Source organism: Melanostigma gelatinosum (assembly GCF_949748355.1).
Source record: "Melanostigma gelatinosum genome assembly, chromosome: 3".
Taxonomy (NCBI): domain Eukaryota; kingdom Metazoa; phylum Chordata; class Actinopteri; order Perciformes; family Zoarcidae; genus Melanostigma; species Melanostigma gelatinosum.
In genome coordinates this window covers 10,983,897-11,007,162 of record NC_136636.1, presented here as the reverse complement: position 1 = coordinate 11,007,162, position 23,266 = coordinate 10,983,897, and the positions used below count along the sequence as shown (strand labels likewise).

The 23,266-nt window shown below is 40.2% G+C and overlaps 1 protein-coding gene across 2 annotated transcripts in view; it reads right to left on the bottom strand.

The window, feature by feature from the left end:
- Nucleotides 1–23,266, bottom strand: part of cpne5b (copine Vb) — a gene marked incomplete at both ends in the record, with an annotated part of 89,812 nt that overhangs the window by 52,058 nt on the left and 14,488 nt on the right. Inside the window, 6 exons of one of the 2 annotated variants that reach the window (XM_079265413.1) lie at nucleotides 5,380–5,456; nucleotides 10,117–10,131; nucleotides 11,012–11,051; nucleotides 12,939–13,042; nucleotides 17,941–17,987; nucleotides 18,283–18,323. In XM_079265413.1, coding sequence (XP_079121539.1) covers nucleotides 5,380–5,456; nucleotides 10,117–10,131; nucleotides 11,012–11,051; nucleotides 12,939–13,042; nucleotides 17,941–17,987; nucleotides 18,283–18,323 — 324 coding nt within the window. The remainder of the gene's footprint in view (nucleotides 1–5,379; nucleotides 5,457–10,116; nucleotides 10,132–11,011; nucleotides 11,052–12,938; nucleotides 13,043–17,940; nucleotides 17,988–18,282; nucleotides 18,324–23,266) is intronic. The other variant, XM_079265412.1, reaches the window with a different exon arrangement.

Here is a 23,266-nt window from a genome sequence, read left to right as displayed (position 1 = left end):
AGCAAACATGCGGTCTGAATGTTTTAAGTTTGAATGATGCTGTGAGGAAAAACTGAAGAGGATGACAACAGTTGTCCTCCGGCTGCTTGTCTGTCATCAGTGTGGCCCAGAGTGAGTCATTTAACTCCCATCTGCTGCAGTGGAGCACCTCCGCGGGTTTCTGTTGAAAACCTGGTGTTTTATGGTCAGCTCCAGGATGCTAACTGTGCAGGTGCAAGGAGTGCCTGGCGGTAAAATAGTATGTATACACATTAAAACAGTCCTGAATAAATGAATGCAACAAAGCATGCAATATTCTGCCTCTTTGAATTGCTCCGCCTCAGGTTTCATCAATTTATTCTCACTCATAAGATGTTTCCAGTTGTTTCTTGTCTTTGCTGAGGTTTTGATGTTAAGCTTGGCTGGGATTAAATAGGCGAGGTAGGTTTGTTGTATCTTTCCATCGTATGTGGTGTGATTTGCCCTGTGCCTTTTTTCTTTTCTCTTGTTTAATTCTATCCTTGCGTTGTCTTGTTTGTTTTATACTGTATGGCATCATATGGTTTTGTAGCTGATTTTAATTGTTGTGCTGTCTTCCTTCTGGCACGCTTTGTGAGGAAGAGCTCTTAATAAATACTGTAAAATGAAGTGCGGGTCAAAGTAGTGGCAATTGAGGAGAAAAGATGAAATATGATACAATTGGAGATCAATCTTAAGAAATGTAACGGAATGCTTTTAAAGTCTTCTTGTTTAGTTTTGAGTTTACCACAGCTTCAAAGTGTGACATGAAGATTAAGGCTAGATAAAGCACATGTTAAAACCAGGTTGCTTGGAGTTATTATGAAATGATGATGGGATATTTAGTCATAAATAAAATACATAATGGTGTCCAAGTGAGAACTCCTAAAGCAGACTAACTATAAAAAAAGAATAATGTCTTTGAGCTCACAAAAAGCAATCAATAGGAATTATGTTTTGTAAATGTCACATTGATTTGCACATCATGGTGTAGATATGTGTAAACTTGTGAGGACGGCAACGAAATCCTACAGGTAACATGCAGCTTACTGACATCTGAACACATTACATCTCTTCTAATGCATGAGATGTGCACATTTTCACTGCATGTTATATTTTAATGTTTACGTTTGGAAAATTGTTTCTATTTTCTGAAATATGAAGGAGCCAAAAAAAAAAGAAGGTCATTATGCAGCTGGCTTCGTCTGTTTAAATGTTTTTTTCTGTGTAAATATAAATGACAAGAGAATGTTAATCTCTTTAATAAATATGCATTTGAGGCCTGTGGCAAGATAGGACTGTAAAATCTGAAGCAATCATAAAAGAGCAGAGTGCCTTTGATGTTCAGATGAAACAAATGTCTTGTTTAGCGGAAGCGCTCTGTTTCTTTCTTTCTATCTCAAACACACACACACACACACACACTCTATGAATTTGTTTCATTTGAGGAAGTGGATAAGTCGCGTGTTACATCACGTCATGAACACAAATCCAGAAAGGTGCATCATATTATCATTAAACAACAGTGTTTGTGTACTGGAGGATACATGTCAATACAATTTCCTGCCGCCGTTTTTACTTGTCACAGAAGGAACACAGGTGCAACAAATAACATCAATTATGGCTCAGTTCCATTAAAGTGACCCACTAAACCTTCCAGTGAGCCAGTCTAACAGGTCTGTTGGTGTGTTATTCAGACGCTACTTTAATGTTCTGTTGCCTTTTCTTCAGAGTCAATAGAACCACGTTGTACAGGTACGATGAAGTTAAACGTAATAACCGTAATGCTTTCATTTTATTACTGATCAGGTTCTGTACCATCAAATATGATCAGTTGAACAAGATTTTCCAATCTCACAAACCCTCTGTGTGACGTTAATGACGGTCAATCATGATTGTCTTATTTAAACTACACCTGTTGAGTGAATGAGAGGGTAGTTGACATTGTCAAGGAAACAGTCATTATACTGATGGCGATCAGACGTTGTTTCTTACAAATGTAACGTTATCTTACCTGATGTGTTTTATCCAGCAATAACAGCCGGGAAGTAAAAGAACAATCAAGACCCGTTGTTAATGTGAGTAGCGTTACATCCAAACAGTACAAAACACAGGCGTCGTAGCTTCAGCGAGACACGTCCCTTATGTGGCTTTTGGGTTTGTCGTCTTTCTAATTATATATTTTCACATTTTTATACTTCAAAAGTTATATGACTAAAAGCATCTTTATTGATTTACATAATGATCGTTTTTAATTGACAAACATATGTATAACTCCTTGCACAACTCAAACTGCATCAAAAATGTATTTGTTGTTGCCGACATATTTTTTCCCATGGTGGTCCATCGGACGGGGCGAGACTTTGCCTCTCTATATACTCTATATAGGAACCTCCTTTTCCAAAGAATATTGAAAATTTCTGTTGCGGGCAAAAATGGGTCAACAAAATAGGACATAATGCCTGTAAAGCATGCCTGTACATAAACTGCTTTCATACTCGTGTGTAAATATACATGCACGCACACACACACACGTACACTAAATTAGTTTGACTCTGTGCCTGTGTTTGCATGGCTTTGTGTGTATTTCCTGTGTGCATCTGCGGCCTCAAAGGGAATCTGTAAATAATACAGTGCATTGAGGGAAAGGCCTCTTCAGCATCCCTTACAAAATAAAGGATTGTTCTGTAGTATCGAATTAAACAAATTTAAAAAACCTTTTAATAAAAACCCTTAAGAGTAATGCCAACACATTATGTGTATGTCATTCATTCATTCGTTAGCTCAGCACAATATGCATAAAGAAGGTGTATTTGTAGTGACCAGTTTTCACTGTCATGAGTAGGACCCGTGTTTGAATATTTCATGTCGTTTTACTGCATATTTGCTACTGTCTTCTACTCTAATGCTTTTTGTTTGTGCTTCTGTGTACAATCTAGACTAGCAATCATGGGTTCTTTTGACTGTCCTCATCTTCGTCAGCGTTTCTGTCTCTGCCGACAAACAAACTCTCCGGATAGTCATTGATGTCACCTTTCTATCGCTCTCACTCTCTCTTTTCCTTGAGGAGCCATTTTTTTTCCATAATGAAAATCGGCTGCTGCCTAATTAAACAAGTGGTAATTTCAGGAGTCATTACAATTAGGCAGAGAAAAGAGAGCAGGAAGAACAGTGAAATACGCTCTCATGCAGTTATACGCCATTTACTAAGGAACAGGATTTATGAAATCAATTACTAAAATATGTATAGCTGTGCTAGTGTGTGTGTGTGTGTGTGTGTGTGTGTGTGTGTGTGTGTGTGTGTTTACACTTAGAGGCCAGGAGAAGGGAAGACAAGTCAAGAATGTTGAGAATTTGTGTCAGAGTAACCAATAGTTCAACAGGCTGTTACCTAACATCCCTTCTCTCACGTCTTAGTGAAAATATCATATTATATTATCGTGAAAATGCAGGTGAAGAGAGAAGCAGGGAAATGGTTGAGACAAACATGAAAAACAAACAGACGCTCTAAGACATTCTCCTGTTGGCTCAGCGCAGCTTAGACAAATGCCTTTGACATGTAAATCACTCTTCATTTCCAAAGAAACATGAAAACAAACTCCACTGGGTAGCACATCCACCAGGGCAATGCATCACTTTCCACTTTACAACACACTACATTTTATGATTAATCATCAACGACCATAAAATAAATACCATGTGAAACAAATAGTGTTGTGCTAGTTTGGTGGCTGTCAACTTTATTTTTTCTTCAAAGAAAGACTAAAGGCGGCCATTATGTTATCTCTCAGCTGCAGATTGTCTCAAATAAAAAATGAATAATTTGGCAATAATTCTATTTCCTTTTCCAACCGTGCCATATAAATTCTCAGCTGAGAAAGAAATGGTTTGATATTAAACCTGTAATAACATTATTAAGGTTTATGCTCTCAATATAGAGGCTCGAGGCACACTTATATTTGCACTGCTAAAGTGCACCCTTAAGTAAGCATCAACAAGCACTGCACGGAAAACACACAGTGTCACAAAAATGTTTTTGCAACAGATTTGCAACTGTGTCATCGGCAGCGGTGTGCTGGAGGGCGAGACAGATATTTCTGGTAAGCTCCATGTGCAATTTGCCAATATGATATACATTAATTTTACTGCGTACATCTGAGATGTGATGTGATGCCTGCATCATGAAACATTAATATATATGCTTTACAATGGTTTCCAAGAAGAGGAGAACTGTTGCAAACCAAATACTCAAATGAATAAGATGAGCAACAATCATAAAAGTGCTTTCTATTTTAAACATGTCGCGTGTGGGTGTTGACACAATACCACTATTATTATTATTATTATATCCTCCAGGAGGATCGTGTGTGTGTGTGTGTGTGTGTGTGTGTGTGTGTGTGTGTGTGTGTGTGTGTGTGTGTGCATGCCTCTATGAGTAAGTGTCACAAAGCTGAAAACAACAAGATGTTTTGGAGATGCGTAGTTTTCATGCAACACTGTAGATACACCTGGTGTACCGGTTGTTGAGATTTTAGAGGTGCATACTGGCTCTTCTGCCAGCCTCTGTGCCCTGAAGTTACCCAGATATCTCTTTATTTAGCCCTGCACATAAAGCAATCAGTAGGCATAACATATCTCGTCTGTGTGCTTTCCCCATACTGTTGCTCCAAAATCACCTTATATTACAGTGTTTTTTTGTAATTATATAAGCGTCAGATGTACGTAATACAAGTACATGGCAATGACATAACTTTTCAATTCAAAGTTCAATATTAATCCTCAAGTATTCCATCTTAATGTTCTCCACGGTAACATATCCAGAGCTGAAAACCAGCACATCTCACTGACTGCGACATTTAAATGACTTCACCTGAATTACACAAGAGCCTAGCACACTGATAATGATGATGATGATGATGATGATGATGATGATGATGATGATGATGTTTAAAGACAGATTAAAGGCTCTCTATTAACATTACATTTTTCTCAGCCAGTGTGAGAGCACAAGATGAGGAGACGGGCTGTCATTTAGATAATTTCGCTCAATTTTGCTCCCACCTGTTTCTTTAATGACAATAATTATCTGAGGAAAACATCTGAAGGATGTCTCCCATCCGTTCCTCCTTTGTCTGATCTATGTTTTGCTAAATCACCAATGTGTTTCCTATTCTTCCTCCTCTTCATCCTCCTGCTATTTCACTCACACTGTCTCTGTGTCCCTAACTTAGTTTTTCTCAGTATAAATGAAGGTACATTCATGAACCTGAGCATGGTCATTGTGTTTGGGTACAAAGCATCTTTCTTGTGTCTTAATTCCCTCCTTGGCACAGTATGTTGTTGCTCAATCGTATTTGGATTCAGGGTTTAGATCTTACTCACCCCAGTGGTTTCTCCAGTCGACTGGCTGGCGATCCAACAATCTCCCCCAGAGTACAGAACGTCTGACCCAAAAAGTCCTGGAGAGAAAAAAGGAGGAGGAGGGGAGGAGGGGGACAGGGTGACATATATGAAGTGAAAAGACAAGAAATCAAAGTCATAATCACAGACATGAACTAAAATGTATTCTACTGCCACTGGACTTTTTGCCAAAGATTATACTCCTTCATCCTCCTTCAAATTTGCGGGTCAGAGTTTTAAATTTCTCACCAAAAGAAATTCTTCAATTTTTTTTTTGTACAACATATTAGGTTTAAAAGAACATTGGGTGAGTCATAGATTGTAGTTGTGTCTGCAAAGCTTGGTAAATTGCCGTCATTTATGAAAAAATGTTCTCTTTATGCTCAAAGACACCATTACTGTGATCTGCTCAACAATGTGACATCATATCCAGTTTTGGTGTGAAATGTAAAGTTGTTTTAATCGCAATGAAAGTAGAATGTGTGAGGGTTTTAAGTTGTATTTCATGCATTAAGTGTCTGTGAGATGGGGTTTGAGGAATGTGCTGGAGTGGGGGTGGTGTGAAAGTGGCAGGGAGAGGTGTGAAGTTTAGGACAATGGGGCATAGGCCCAGGTGGGGCTTGTTGGACTTCAGCCAATCAGTGAGCTGATCGATGAGCTGAGGAATGTAACTTTGAGGGGACAGAGGGTTTGAAGCGCTGGGGGATTTCAGATCTTCTGCTGGCCACCGAGGAGGCAGACCAGCCTTCTGGGTGGCTCGGATTGGATCTCACATTTGATTTTATATATATAGGTTTGTTTTGTTAATAATTGTGTGATTCGGTTTGTAACTGTTTTTATGCTTCTTGGATAATAAATCCATTTGATTTTTACTTTATACTTTAACCTGCTGTTGTGTTTTGGAGGCGATTGAGACAGCATGGCTGCAAGAGGGGGGGGGCGATTTCTCCCTGTGTCCAGAAGTTGTGGCCTTAACAAATTTGGCGACCCAGATGGGACTTGACGAACTCTAAGACGGGGATGTGGGACCGCGGATACTTTCGGAGTGTACACGAATAAAAGGTGAGCAGAGCCATTTTAATAAAAATCTGTTTTGGTAATCTTAGCCGAAAGTGTTCACGGACCGCATAGACCCTGAGGGCCGCATCTGGGCACAGAGAAAGACCGCAGAGTAACCTGAAGCTGGAAAAGTGCATTCTCCTGAAATTTACGCTAAATAAGACCTCAGAGAGGCCGGGTTGGAGTCCCGAGGCGGGGTTGGAGTCCCACGCTATATAAGACCTCAGAGAGGCCGGGTTGGAGTCCCGAGGCGGGGTTGGAGTCCCACGCTATATAAGACCTCAGAGAGGCCGGGTTGGAGTCCCGAGGCGGGGTTGGAGTCCCACGCTATATAGGACCTCAGAGAGGCCGGGTTGGAGTCCCGAGGCGGGGTTGGAGTCCCACGCTATATAGGACCTCAGAGAGGCCGGGTTAGAGTCCCGAGGCGGGGTTGGAGTCCCACGCTAAATAAGACCTCAGAGAGGCCGGGTTAGAGTCCCGCAATGTGATATGGAGAATACAGCGAAAAAATAAAATAAAAATCACCACATTGGATTAATAAACGGTTGTTTGCTTGGCGGACTGGCGTGCATAGGCTGGGAGACGCTCTGGCTTAGTTTGTGCATTGCTGGGTCAGCAAGATAACTTGTTTAAAAGCAGTGTTTTGTAGCTTGGCGGACTGGATACTTGTGGCTGAAGGGGCTTAAAGCGGCGTTTTTTTGTAACTCTTTGGGGCATGTTGTTCGGGTCGAGCTCAGCTTACTGTTTAGAAGCAATCGTGTGGGTGATTCGGAGAAGTAGGATAACAGGCATTTGGTGGAGTCGGGCGGACTGGAGAAATATCTTCGGGTCTGATAAAGCTAAATAGCCTGTTAAACCAGAGGCAAATATAAGGGTGGACTAAATTGGGGTTCCTTGAAAAAGGCAGTTTTTGCCAATTAAAATGTGATCAACTTGGAGTGTGCTTAGAGAAGAGAGAGAAGTGAAATGTATAATGAGTTTGTTGGACAAAATATACTGCTGTCTCTGTTTCTCTGTCTCCCACACAATCTGAGTTGTAAAAGGTGGAGATTGCACATGTGTTCTGGTACGAGGACCAGGAATGGTGTGAAAGGACATGTCTGACTGGCAGCAAGTCAGACTCAATTCACTGACTTAAAAAACACCGATGATCCTGGCAGCAGAGCTGGTTACACCCACTGAGACAGCGGCTTCATTAACCCCCCTTCCCCCAAACCACTCCACAACCCCCAACCGGAAAGGACAAAGGCACTGGCAAGCTGAGCGGTGTCATGGACAGTTCTCTTCACCACCCACACGAGAACGAGCTACCTGAACAGTCACTGCACTCACAGACTCACCTGAACTTTTTGACAGAGATACACACTTACATGAGTGAAAAGCAAATTCCCCACCATTGGACGACGAAGAAACACCCAGAACTATGTGACCTTAGAGGCACAATGTGTTGTCTGCTGTTTTTTAGCATGTCATTTGTAACACCTATTCTGCTTACACATCATGATGACACCTATGTGTAAAGAATAATCCTTTTCCCTCAACAGCTTGTACTTACTTTAGCAATGCCACACGAGAACTGTTATAAATGCTTTTAATATACAGGGCAACCAGTTATGAGTGGATGATGCATTGATGGATACAACTGTTTCATGTACTCACTCTGAAGAGTGAGTAAAGGGGGAATTGTGAGGGTTTTAAGTTGTATTTCATGCATTAAGTGTCTGTGAGATGGGGTTTGAGGAATGTGCTGGAGTGGGGGTGGTGTGAAAGTGGCAGGGAGAGGTGTGAAGTTTAGGACAATGGGGCATAGGCCCAGGTGGGGCTTGTTGGACTTCAGCCAATCAGTGAGCTGATCGATGAGCTGAGGAATGTAACTTTGAGGGGACAGAGGGTTTGAAGCGCTGGGGGATTTCAGATCTTCTGCTGGCCACCGAGGAGGCAGACCAGCCTTCTGGGTGGCTCGGATTGGATCTCACATTTGATTTTATATATATAGGTTTGTTTTGTTAATAATTGTGTGATTCGGTTTGTAACTGTTTTTATGCTTCTTGGATAATAAATCCATTTGATTTTTACTTTATACTTTAACCTGCTGTTGTGTTTTGGAGGCGATTGAGACAGCATGGCTGCAAGAGGGGGGGGGCGATTTCTCCCTGTGTCCAGAAGTTGTGGCCTTAACAAATGTATGCAAGGTAAGCATAGCTTGATGCAGTGGTTCGCAACGGGTCTAGCCTCTAGAATTCTAAATCAACATGCATGTATCTGCATTGCTGTTAAAGAGTGCAAGTAGGGCTTTAAACTAACATTTAAAAAATACAGTATTGTGATAGCAGTTCCAACTAATTCCGGCTTATTCAGGTAAATAAGATTGAAAGAACACACTTTGACATCAACCTGACCCGTCAGATGGTTTGTTACACAGACCCATCTGAGAAGTCATCATTGGAAACTGTTCGGAAAAGGGCGGGCACTTTCAAAAGATACATGGTGATTGGATGAAGCATCTCTCAATCAAACTCTTACGGAAACAAGTCCAGAGAAGAGCAAAAACATCTTCATCGAGAAAAGCCTTCAGAGCCATTCTCCAGTTCTGATGCTATTGCAGGATCTACGCTAACCTCTTTGGGAGCTGCCATTGTTGTTTAGAAACAACAGTCACCTCTTTGTGTAGTCTCGCACACAAATAGCTCCTCACAGGACGCCGATTGGTCCGTGCTCTGTCTTTCTGCACACAAAGTCATTACTTGAAGCCTGACAAGATAGATTTTTGTGTCATGTGTGATTCTTGCGTGATCACAAAATCCATGTGTCATGCATGGTAACTTTGACAAAAGACTGGCATCAATAGGATACTTGTACTACAGACATGCATGTTCTAGTGCCTCTACTCATAGGCAGTGGGAAATGGTGCTTCAAAATGAAAGCGCTTATCTAGAAGTCAATTTGAAAATTGCGACCCACTCAGAACAGACTCCACTTGTGGAGCCGTAACCCACCTGTTGGGAACCACTGGTTTAATGAATTGTGGAGGATTACAGACAAATGGGTGAAGTTGGAAGGGTTCACAGCACCGTGAACAATGACTTAGTGACATATTTTCAGTCATACTCATGTCTCTAATTGGACAAAGTCTCTTAGTATCACAAAAGCATAGATCCGGTACATTAGACTCAGAGACCGATAAAAGAAAGTCATATTGTGTATTTGGTTTCAAGTTTCGCCACAATCGGTTTTTTTTTTCGTTTTCTTTATCACAGCAAGGATGTGGGACAATCCAAACCAAAGACCCCTTTACTCTGGCCTTGACAGACAGATGCACACTAAATAATTCAGCATCAGGCTATGGTGCGTTTCATTTCAGTGAGTCTTTGGTCTTTTGTGCAGACGGATTTTGCTTTCTGTTACGCGGAAGAGCCTGTGAAATCTCACCATTTTCATCATGTTACAAAAGAAATGCTACAAAAGCTGCTGAAAGATATAATGACTGATGATTTGTTTTCATAATGCGGCTGCTGTGGAGCCATTTGAGACCGCAACAGTGGCCTGTCCTCTGAGTTTATAGCTCTGATTAGTGTCGCCATCCTTCCTCCTGATGAAAGGATCATTAATGTGAGACAGCAGCCATGCAGTGTCAGCAGTGAGAGGAATGCTGGGACCTACGTTGAGTTCTGCGGGCTTCCAGAAAGGTTGAGCAGCAGCAGCAACAACAGCAATGACAACAACAACAACAACAACAACAACAACAACAATAACAACAGACATCATATACCAACACTTTACCGAATAACTAGCACTCCTGGCACTGCTCAAGATGGCGAGGTGAGAGTGTAAAGACAACATGCTGTGCCAGAAGTAAAACCCAACGCACATAGGTGGAATTAAACCTAGTGATGAAAAAATGCAAAGCCCGCGTATCCAAATGCATCAAATAATCATCAAGTGATTATTTTGTACTTTTAACAAATGCTCTCTGTCACCATTTAGTTCCAGCCTTATAGATAAAATCAACCTATCTAGTGAAACAAAAAACATCATGTCATGTAATGTAGTGCTGAAAATGGAATATTGCGCTTTAAAGCATTGCATGATCCAAGCTTTGATAGTAAAGCAAGTTTTTGCACAATGCCTATATCACTGCAGAACCACAACTAGAATAAACACAAAAAAGGCCGTATATGACTCAATCATAGCTAAATATAAATTAGCATTAGCATTAGCATATCTGTAGTGCAATGCAGCATTTAGAACACATGTTGAAGTCTAAAAGCAAAGACATTGAATAAAGAGAATAATGAACATTTGCATTTGGATACTTCTGTGATCAGGCAATAAAAAAGGGTTTGCTTTATTTCATCAATAATAAACCATGCAGCAGGCAACACCCATTAGACCACTGATAAAGAATTCGGCCAATCTTAAGACACTTTGAAATCCTGTTTTTCATCAAGCAATATTTACTTTCTTCATTTTCAGAGCCATTTAAGACAATAATTCAGATTTGACTCAAAACTGGCCTCCATTTATCTGTGGTTCAAAGTTAAATATGTGCACTCACATGTTTGGACAGGTCTGGGCTTTTGGAGTCAACATCATACCTGTAAGTAAACAAAATAAAAGGCATTTTACTTCAACAGCTGTAGAGGACACTCTTGTATAAGTAGGGAATCAGCGAAATTAGTTGAGAGTAGAAGGAGAAGAGTTGAAGAAAGAAATTAGAGAAATGGAACAGAGTAAAGGACAAGAGAAATTAAGATAGACTTTTATTTCATTATTTGAAAACCACAGCATGTAAACAGGTGGGTAGACTCATGAGAGATAAAAGAAAAAGACAAAGGCTCTCACATTAAACATCACACAAATTCAAAATGAGCTGAGATAAAAAAAGATCTTAGTTTCTTTTCAGATGTTACTAAAGGTGGGGCCGAGTAATTGGGGAAGGGTTCAACAAGACCTTTTTTCCTCTCTCATGATAATGAGTGGTGGACCTGATCTTATTTGCATGTGAATAAAAAGCTATGAAAGTGAAGGGAGGCTATCATGTGATGTGCCAATATTAAACATCCAATGAAACGATAGATCATGTTTGCCTGGACAAGCGTTTCTCTCACTATTAATATATATGTGATATACTGTAGAGTTGTCAAATAGCATCTAATGTATTTTTATGCTGTGTGGTGGCGTAGCTGCGGAGGATATAAAGACAGGTGGTGCTGAGGCTCAATCTGTTGAAAGAGCTTTGAGGGATGGTTGTTTAATGTGATTTCAAATGGAGATTATTTGTATCCATGAAAGAGCATAACCACAGCAAGTGCTGAGGCAGCGTTCTTTCTTCGTGTGTCCAGCCTGTAAAGAGCTGCCAGTTAACCCTTCAACTTGGCCAGCATCATGTTACAGTATGCAAGAAAGATGACCCCTTTTGTGTAAGAAAGAGATTTGATTTCACTGAGAAATCCTCAATGAGAGACAGAGAAAGAGACTTGATTACAACTGCGAATGGTTGTAATGAATATAAAAATCCCACATACGTCAAAAAACGAAAGATGAGTTCAATTGACTGTTTTGCTAAACTGCTCCCCTTTGTTCTCAAACAGTACATATACAGCTTACAATGGCAGATGTTCCTTTCAAAATTCTTGATTTCACACAGAAGTAGACAAAAGCAGGCTCCTTATTTCAGGCCAACAACTGTGGATTTTGTTGGCTGACTGTCTGTAGTTTATTTCATCATCTGACGGTAGCTAACATAAGCTTCTGCTAACTCGATTGCTAAAACTCCATGAGTTGGGATACACCCCCATGTTCAGCCGACAAATGTTTCCAGCTGACATGTTTTAAGATGAGAATCTCCATAAAGGGCTCTCTTGGACATGCACTTGATGTTGTGCTAAAAGACTGAGGCTGAACAACATGTCCCAAGCATGAACGTCAATCGATGATCCATGTAGAAGACGTGAATATAAAGCAGCAGCATTGATTGTCTATCGCAGTGTAAAGCTACTTGGGCCCAATATTATAGTAATACGAATGTAATTAGAATGTTGTTCATCTAACCCCAGTTTGATGGTTTGGATGCTTATCATAGAAAAATAGACTTGGCCAAGCAACACAGAGATACCATTTATGCTTTGATGTTTGTATTGTATGCTTTGTTTTACAGAACAGACAGATTTGATGAGCTGCAATAACAGAGGTGTTTGATAAATGTAACTCTCTGACACAAGCTTTGAATGCACAAGCTGCTGTTGAACTCTGTTACAGCATCACAATGAAACCCGTGACCACTGTGCAAACCATTATGGTGAGCATCGCTGTTCGGGGGCGGAGATACCTGAAGGTCAATTTCTTAAGGGTGTAACAATTGAAGGGCTCTCAATGAGATAGAACGGAGGGTGTGAAAAGAGAAAAATACATCACAGGAAATGAGGACAGAGGGCAGGAGAGCAAATACAATTCGGATACACCGTCAAAGGAAATCCACTCACAAGTCGAAGCGAAGATTCTGCTTCTCCTCAAAAAAGTAGTCCAGGATGTACTTTCGAACAAAGTCTGGGTTCAGGGTGTTATCTATCACCTCTGTTCTGCCAAACTGTGGAAGCAGAAAGACAGATGAGACAGGTGAGGAGGGACATTTTATTAAACGAAAAGCGAGACAACAACACATTGTTTATTAAACAAATACAGTTAGTGCTGTTGTCACCTTGCACTTCATCATTTTGTTTTTTTTCTTCTCTTTCTCCGACTCTTGCTTATCACACATGCATACACATACACGGGCCTGATTAATGGAGGGGCTTTCACACGCTGCTGCCGTGCAGAGGAAGCCAGGGGTTTGTTTCCTGGTTCCTTGATCCTCGCTCCTCTCCCACATTAATCACACCAGGATAACCCACTCATCAACCCCACAGAGAGAAAGAGATAAGGGAAGAGGTAAGTGTGTAGGTAGAGACAGAGAGAAACAACTTTGAGAGGAAAAGAGAGGGTGAGAAAAAGGGCTGATGTATGAAGAAAATGGGGCAAAAGTGGAGTGGAGGGTTTGGGAAAGGAGGGGGGGGAGAGTGGGAGTGGGAAAAGAGTGGGAAGGGAGAGAGGGAGAAAAGCAGTCATTAAGGCCTCCTAATTAGTGCGATTCTCACTCCCAAAGCAGGGAAATACCAGAATGCCAGATAAAAGCTGGCAAAGACCCAGCAATGCCACATGCTTATACTGTAATAAAAAAGCAGTTTCAAATATGAGATACCGTATACTGTGTACATAAATCATTTAAAAGCCTCCTGGAATGAGTGAACTTCTTTATCATGACATTTTGTTTAATTTATATTTCCACAAAAAGAAAAAAAAACAACTCTTAATCATAACTAGTTACATGTTCTTCATTCATCTAATTAATCGAATCCGTCATTAATTTGATCAGAGTATTGCTGTATTATGTCATATATAATCATACGACTGAACTACAACTGTGTTAGAGCCCGGCTTTATTGGAAAGCTGCCAAACTCTACAATTTCAATCAATGTCACGGAAGCCATTTGGAAGTAGGAGTCGATCTTGTTTTTCCATAATGTAGACAGCAGGTACTGCAGGTGGATGTGTCAGTAAACCTTTCCATTTTAATCAATACGGTGAACACAACAAATACAATACAATGTGGGCAATTAGGACAAAACAACTGCTACAAAACCATACATTTTAACATCGTTACACAATGTTGAACACCTCTTTGAACTCAGTTTTTTTAAGGTTACATCTTTCTCTGTGTGAACTCACTGTCTGGACATCTAAATGTAACACCGACGAGGAAGAAAAGCAGAGAAAAGGACACTGAAGTTAAATCCATGAGCCAGCCCATACTTTCTAAGAGAACCCGAGGTGTTGATGAGGCTGTGAGTGCATGCTAGTAAAGAGGCGGGCAATAGCAGATGAGCTCCATAATGTGATTTCCCTGCTGAGTGAAATAGACAATGCCGTGCTGCAGAGTTCATTAGGTAGTGCTGGGCTGCTGGAGCTGGCTAATGAGAATCCCGCACCCTCGACATGTACAGAGCAGCTCACACACGTACAGCTACAGTACAGACCTGCAGTGTCTGATATTGAAATGTTAACGTGTCACTAAAATACAGACACAGTGGGAAATAGAGGCGACAACAGGACATGAGTCTAATCCCAAACCTAACAAAGATTTCATTATCTTCTTTCCTACAGCACACATGAATCACCTCTGGGGATTTGTGCTGTATGAATGTCCTGTAGCTCTTTGGCCAGCATGGATTCTCCTCGTCCCATGTACTGCCAACAACATGGCGCTGATAAAATGAGCTTGGCGGAGTCTTTTGTTCACAGAGAGAAGTAGGTGACGATGGTGTGAAGAGAGAGAGAGAGAGAGAGAGAGAGAGAGAGAGAGAGAGACTAATGAACAGCCTTCCAGGTATGATAGAGAGTTAAGGGTACTTCAGTTTTTGTCCTCACACTTTATGTGGCTTGATGGGGGAGACTACAGTACATCCCAAAATGTGTTAGTTAATTTTTCGAACAATAATATTGTGTGTAAAAACAGCTTTTTCTGCTCAAAAATGTTCTAATAAGACATCACACATCACTGGTTTCCTCTTTATTCATTAACCAATAATAATTTGTCGTAACTGACTTCCAAGATTACAGGGCTTTGTTTGAGTCCTGGTTTCATTAGTTCTTCTCTTGTGATAAAACAGAAGGTGCTGAATCTTTAGAGAGGGATATACTGAGGAGAGGAGACTGGTCCAGGAGTGTGCGTCATTCAGTGTGTCTTTAAGAGGTCGTGTTGGTCAATAATACTTAGCAAGATGGCAGCTCTACCTGGTGCCTGGTAAACATCTCCTATGACCTAAGAGTGTTTTTACACACGCTCTAGATACTTGAGTCTATACCGGAGTCATCACTGAGGGTTATTTCCTGATATAATAAAAAATGTATCAACAAATGAAGTATTGTACTCGATGATGGACCAAGCTAAGAGTAACATCTAATCTAATCTAAGCATCTAATCAAGAAGCTGCATCGAGAGCACCGACTGCATTAACATGACACAAAACAACTTGTGGAAGAGGTGGAGATCATCGTCAAATGTGACCCGAGCCTAACCAGCTCGGAGGGTCCTGTCAGAAAATGTTATTGAAAAGTCATCGGTGAGTGTTTGGCCTCACTTTTTCAGTCTGAGGTTTGGGAGAGCGCGGCCTCACACAGCGTTACCTGGAGCCGCATCAACACCCACCGCCTCGTAACAAAATGCTTTTTCGAATGTGACGGCTTATGCCCGCAAGGAAATCACGGCTTTGAATGAAGAATGAAGTCAAATTTGAGTTGAAAATGAACTAAAGTGAAATGTTCGTTGTAGCAATTATGTTTTGTGTACTTGATTGCTGATTGTAAGACACGCCGTTAATTCAGTTGTCGACTTGGAAAACAAAGTGTCTTTTGTGAGAAGTGTGACAGAAGGTTTTATGACAGAAAGATCTTAACATATGCATACACCAATGCTTTAAGCATGTACACATTTTCACATGCATACAACAGAGTCCCCCGCAGTCACCAAACTAAACTTCAATGAAAGCCCACACAGCCGTCTGCTTTCACCGGATGAACATACAAGCAGGAGATGAGGGTCTTCTGACTATAAATACACATGAATTCCATTAAATTATGATCTATTATACATTCACAGTTGCCCATGTTTGTGAAGAATGTTAAATTATTGACTATTTGCATTGCGTGGTGAGTATGGCTGTCAGATATGGGGGCTGACATTCAAGACAACTACTCTGTTATGTGTGCATAAGCATGCTATAATACACAATTACAGGGATACACAGACAAATAACAGTACTTCAGAGTTGCAATTATTCACGAATGCATAAAGGGTCATAAACACAAGGAAAAATCAACTTAAAAAAACACGAAACACAAGCTAAGCAAATATTACTCTCTGGGTATTTATTATGGTCTTTCTCCATTCTCTGCTTCGGGGAAATGTTGTGATAGTTGATAATAACGAGCAACTGTGGTCGAAATGGAGCCATGGCAGCATTTGACACCATGCCACACCAAATCTACTAAAGTAGTCTCACCACTTTGCTATTTCAAGCCAGAAACGTCACTCATAACTTTTGAATCCCTTAAAACATGTTTTAATGGCTCCGCGCTGACAACAGCCGAGGCCTGAGGCGTTATGTTTTTGGGTTCAGACTTATTTTACTCAACCTACGTACACCTACTTGATCATACAGATGCAAGACTGTTTTAGTGTTTGTGTTATTATAATATCACTTTAATGTTCTGTGTCCTAGACTTTTATCGCCACTGTCCTTACAGTATATGTCCTACTTTATCCTGTCTAATATTTTACTGTCTTCACCTTGATTCTGCCTCTAACAGCACTCTGTAGCTCAGTTTTCCAAGGCTGATGCTGTTCTACTGTATATTTCTATTATCAACTAACCCCATGAAAACACCAAAACCAACAATGAGTAAGTCCATGTCTCAATTCTTTCAGACGTCCTTGCGTATCATCATTATTTTAAAGGCTCAGTCATTTCCTAAAACAGCTGACCACTGTAGTTTGTAGCAACCGTCACTGAAACAAAATGGTGTGGAGCTATGTTCAACCGTGGATTTGTTGTTCTCGTGAGTATTGACAGCAGCAGACGTTTTTTGCAAGATTAACTTAAAATGAACCACAGTATCCATGTTTAAAATAATCTTAGGAAATGTCAGTGCACAGCTGTTCCTCACTGCCGTGTTATTAACAGTGGAGCTCTATGGATCAGTTCATTGTTGGTTTTGTTCTTTTCATGAGATTTATGCATAATATGAAAAACGTAGAATACCACCAGTCTAATTCTTAAAAGTGCCACATTTGACATGAATTGTTTGCGGCAGTTTGTTCAATAAAAATGTTTAGTTGAAGTTCTGACATCACTTCAGTTACCCCTCACTGCTGGAGAGGGCAGGAGCGTAAATAAATACATTTCAGTGTTCATAGTGAATTAATTAGTGCCAATATTCAATTAATTTGCTCATTGCTATCGGCGATGTGGTTTTTTTTATGGTTTCATTTCACCTGTCAATTTTTACTTGCAAAAAAATGAATGGGCACACAGACAAACATAATGGTCAGATAATAAGTAGAGAGAGTGGACAGTAATGCAGCATTGACTGCATAAAGGCACAGTGAAGTAAGAGCTGCCTTAAAGCCTCCCCAGCATGCTGTCTAGTCCCCAAAGTGTCAACATATTGATCATTACATTGTGAGGTTTTTCTTTGTTGGCTGAAGCATCCAATTAGAGAATATTTCCTTGGTATTTCAGACAACTGATGGCTGAACAGCTTTAATGAAGAGTTTACACACACTCGACACACAAACCTACTCAATTATGACAAACCCACAGTGAGCACAGCAAGAACTTAATTGGACATAAGTAATTTCCTTTCTTTTAATGTGTGTGTACACTCACCTCTCTCCACTGTTTGGTTTCAACACCTTGCGTATAAAGCACACATACTGTGGAAACAAAGAACCAGATAGAGACAGGAAGAGACACAATGTTGTGAAAGAGAGAGAAAAATAAGAGAAAAGAAGAGAGATAATCAGAGAATTGCAGGCAGATTCCAAATAGGAAATCAATGTGAGGGGTTTAGCTCCAGTACAGTGTGAACAAACAACCGTGGCACTCTGAGCAAAACAAAGCTTTTCCAAATCATAGGGCTACATATCCACAAAAAAGAGAAGAGAGGTTGGCTGTTAGAGAATACCTGCACAGACAAACATCCAAACACAGTCTGTACAACGTACTCACATGGATCTGACTTTGAGAATGTGTCTTTATCCAGCAGATCTCTGGAAAACAAAGAAAAAGAACAGAAACATTTGTTACACGGCAACAAAGAACCTCTTGTAAATGCTGACACGTTGCTGTCACAGAAGGTCTGAAGGTGTCTATTCAAAGCCGTTTTTAGGTGAAATTGCACGTCTGTGTTTTGACTTTTGTGCTCACATATATTGTTGGTATGTTTAAACACAGCAACAGAATGTAAATTATAACTATAACTATTATCTTTGTTTAAAAAAAGAAAAGAAAACATTTCACACGTTTCTTTATCAATCCCCATTGAGATGAAAGAAAAGGAGCTTTACACTGTTCAATGAATATATCGAGCCCCTCTCCTTCTGAAAGATGTATCCCCAACATGTGTGGCATCAAAGGCTACATAACAACTGGCAAATAGCTCAAGGAAAAAAATACAGTAGTAGGTGGCAGTATGACTTGAAATGAAACACAAGAGGAAGACAAACAATGGTCCTTCACACCCTCAACATGAATATTTAATATTGCTGTTCTGCCGTCACCTTTTGATCAGTCGTTCAAGTTAAGAGAAGTGTCTTTTTGGAGGCGTGTGTTCAATCATGAAAGCGGATCAGACCTTGCTGAGGTGGAAGTTGGGAGTACATGTGCTGTGAATTACACAACAGTCGGTTGAAGTAAGTTGTTTCTGCATGTGTCTCTAGGACAACACGTAGGTGGTGGTGTACGTTGTCCCGCCCAAAGCCTCGGTTTTACTCCCAAACGGACACAGACAGCTGACACCACAGACGCGTAGTTCTGTTTACATTGTCCGCTTGGAGGTCACGTTCCACACATGGTCAGAGGAAAAGGGCTAAAAGATCTAAAGCAGGGCTCACTAACAGGCAGACCGCGGAAACAAGTGGTTCCAGCCACAGATAAGGTCCCTGCACACAAATTTCCCTTATTAGAAAATGAGAAAAGTATAATATCATGGTTTTTTTTGGTTGACATTACTTCACACCTGAATGAACTGAATTTAAGGCTGCAGGGCATTTTTCTGAAATGAAGTACTTTATTTTAAGATGCACAAAAGCTTTCTGTTCTGTAATGTATTCTTTAATCCAGCCCTTATTTTACTTGAAGCAAGAGAAGAACATGTATTTATTATTAGAGTTTGTATTATTTATAATTCATGCAGCTCAATTTCAAATCTGACAATAAGTATTGTTGAGATATTATTCAATTGAGCTTTCTTTATTTGATTTGACAGTTGTTTCACACAGACATTAATACAACTGTTGGCCAATTAAATATATATGGGACTAAATCATAGAACAAGTGAGACATTATTGTGATGTTCTTTAGTTGACTTTAGTTGAATACCCCTGACCTAAAGGTGCGTTGTGCGTTGGTGTCAGATGTTGAGGGCTTTGACAAAGCGTTGGTATTTGGCGTCCTGGGAAGGAGAACGTGCTGGATGATTATCCGACAGTGTTGGTGCACTTTCAAACCAAGTTCAAATCAATACACTCATTTGGTTCTAGTTTAAATCAATATGTCTATATGTGCTACTTAAAGGAAGTTTTACTGTGTGGCTGGAGATAACAGCATAGATCAAGTTGTTGTGCTGCATGTCTAAGATAAGAGATCACAGGGGACAGGGCATCTTTAGGGGTAGATAGCATGTCAACAGTATATGCCGCAGAGTAGTGGTATGAATCACCTGAAAGCTGGGGACCTGTAGATTTATTTGAGATTTCCTCAAGAATTGCATTTTCCGCGATTGAATGGCAATGGTTCCTTTCTGGAGACTGCTCGGGAACCCCCTTATTGTCAACATACCTTGAAAAGCCATCCATCCTCTGAAGGCCATAGGTCTCTAGTTTGTGGTTATAAAGTTGCATGAGGCTTTTATTATTATTGTTGTTAAGATTTGTGAGGTGTGCACATTGGCTTCTCTGGGAACCTCTGCAACCTACGATGACCTATAACATCCTTCTCTGCTCAGACCTGCAATGACATCAATGTGTATCTTTTGAGAACTATATCCAGTTGTACACAATGTCGCCTATAACTAGAATAGATGCTAGATTGAGATTGACTTTCCAATTCGGCATGGATTTTAATCGACTTTCAAATAATGTGTAAGTCCAAGTGTATGCCTCGCTTGGCAAATGAAGGTGTTCATTGGAGTCAAGTCCAGACAAACTGAAAAGTAACCTGGATGTTAAAGAATGAAACTAAAGCGAACTGACAATCCAAATAAAGTATTTTCATGCCACAGCCAGTTCACAGGAAACAACTTGCATATATTACAAGAACTGTCCAACACAGCAGCCAATTCATTCACTGGAAATTGCTCATCCAATGCAATTTTTCAACCACCGCTCATGTTCGAGTGTCTGTGTTACACCTCCATCATGCTTGCGTGACCTTTTTCATTATGCCTGCCAGAGGCTACCGTGAACCCAACTCTATTAATCCTCCTTGTTTCATTTTGCTCGCTTATTCGCTGCAGTGACACGAGAGCCCTGACTCGAGATGCCAAAGCCCGCTGGCATCTCTTGATTTTCCTCCCTCACTCAAGAGCGGGTTGAGAAGACAAGCGAAAAACATGAAATCTTGTAATCACATGTTTCTCATCTCATGTTCAAAGTTACAAAGACGATACTGTCTGATGTTCTGAGATTGAAGGGCATTTCAATTTCGAGCCTCAGAGTACACAGTTCCTGGCAAAAGTGCCTTTTATTACAATTTGATCTAAATTGAAAAGATTTGATGATACCAAAGCAGGATGATCAAATATGCAAAATGGAGCATACACTTCACAGAGATTAAAAGGACTTTTATCCTTATCAGAAATATTGCATGGCTACAACTCCAGTAGAGGAAAAAACATCTTGCCATTTTCAGTTTAACATGCTTGCATACAAAATATCTCAGAAATGTTTTGTCTCTAAGAAATGGATGCTTTGTTTGCTTTAATTTATTCAGCCCTTATCCAAATACACATTCACTTATTGCTCCCTTTCCATCCACCAACACACCCTAGTAGCCCTTAAAGGCCACATCAGCACACAACGTGATGCGACAATCTCTATTTATTTCTAAATTTAAAGTAGAAACTTTCTCCAAAAGTAAGTGTACTGTCCATGATTTTTCCTTGAAAAAGAGAGAACTGTGGAGGCTGTGGAGGCTGTGGGCTTTTTTTTCTTACTTCACATAAACATCATACATTCCTCCTAATAAAGATAGCATGGGAGTCAACCTGACCTTTCATTTATTCTATTTTTATTTGAAGAGCTGCTCTGAGTGCATTGTTTCCTGTAGCCTGTCCTCACAAATTAGAAAATAACCAAAGCCAGTGCGTGTGAAGGTTGACAGCTAGTGCCATTGTCTTTTTGTGTGTTTATAGAATAATCACGCAAGAAAAAATAAGTAAATGTCAAAGACATTTTTTACTGTGTGGGAGCCAACTGGAAAACCTTTTTTAACATTGTGTTTATGGCCTCAATCGCCACTTTCAAGTCTTCACAGCATGATGTTCATTTAGTAAATGATGGTCCCATTTAGAGGAAAATAAACGAGGGTATCCTTTAGGAAGTGGCTACCTTATGATTGACAGGTCGCTACCACGGTGTGGTCCTGTCTGGGTGTGTGTGTGTTTGTGTACGTGTGTGTGTGTGTGTGTTTTGTATGTCTGCATGCCCAGAAACAATCAACCAAGAACGCAAACATCCAACCAATTATTGCAGTATTCCCTCCCTTTCTCCCTTTCTTCCCTACTTTTGTTCATTGTTTTCCTGCAAACTGGCCCAAAATGAATCTGCTCATGTCATCCACCACTGCCTCCTCTACATCTTTGTTATTTCCACCTCCTGTTCATCTGCCGGCTGTGTCCCTCTGATGCTCTCTGTCTATGTCTCTTGTGTTAAACGTACTGCATCAAAATGCTTTCATCCCTGTGCCACTGCTCGTTATTTTTCAACACTCAGTCAACGCATATATATATTTGAAGTCACTCTATCCCATCCCAATTACATGCAGGGCTCAAATCTAAAAATAAACAGCAGATGGTGTGTAAAAGAAAAACAGTTTCATCTCTGCCCGTAATGCATTATTGAAGCAAATGTTTCACTCATGATTAATGCAGTGTTACGTTGATGTGATAAAGGATTTTCTGGAAACAAAATCCCGTTGCGACTTAGTCACTGTTGATGTATTCTAGTTGATGTTCAGTGACTCTTACTGTCCTATGAAAACTTCTCAGGACAACAGTAACTTTATTTGGACTGATGTCTTCGTGGTCTCATGTAAGCTTTTTAGCAGAAGCCATCTTTTATAGTCGGAGCGTCTGAAGTGTGAAGATGGCCAGCAAACGCCATATCATACAATACATTATATCTCTAATCTAATAAACCAACTATAGTCTGCCACTCTGTAAACCATGTTGCTCTGTGCACTATGCACAATGTATTTGAATTGACACATTATTATACTGGATGTCGCAAAGATCAAATGAATAATGGCCGTCATGATGTTTGCCATCATCAAAGAAAAGCCTTTCGCTAAAATTAAAAGCATAAAAGCTAAAAACAAGCATCAAAAAGAGAGGCGTTTGGGGTCCATAAGCAAGCAACGCAATCGAAAGAAAAAAAAACTCCATAATTACACATAATTTAAAGGACATCAAAAAAGTGAAAAGGCCAACAGAATACAGTTTTATTAAGATGGGGGTCATTTTCTGCTCCAATTAAATAATTAAAAGTATTTGGTGCCATTATATTATTAAAAGCTTCTACTTTCTAACACCTGTGCTCTAGCCCTCAGCTCTCCTGTCTGTCTAGATATATGAGGGAAGGATGAACTGCAAGATTTGGTGGAGGAGCAGCAATTTGTAAACTGCAAATATTCCTAATATGTGCATTTGACAGAAAAAGGTGAAACGAATCACATGAATTCATGTTGCTACGGAAAGAGAGAGTAACCTTGGCGT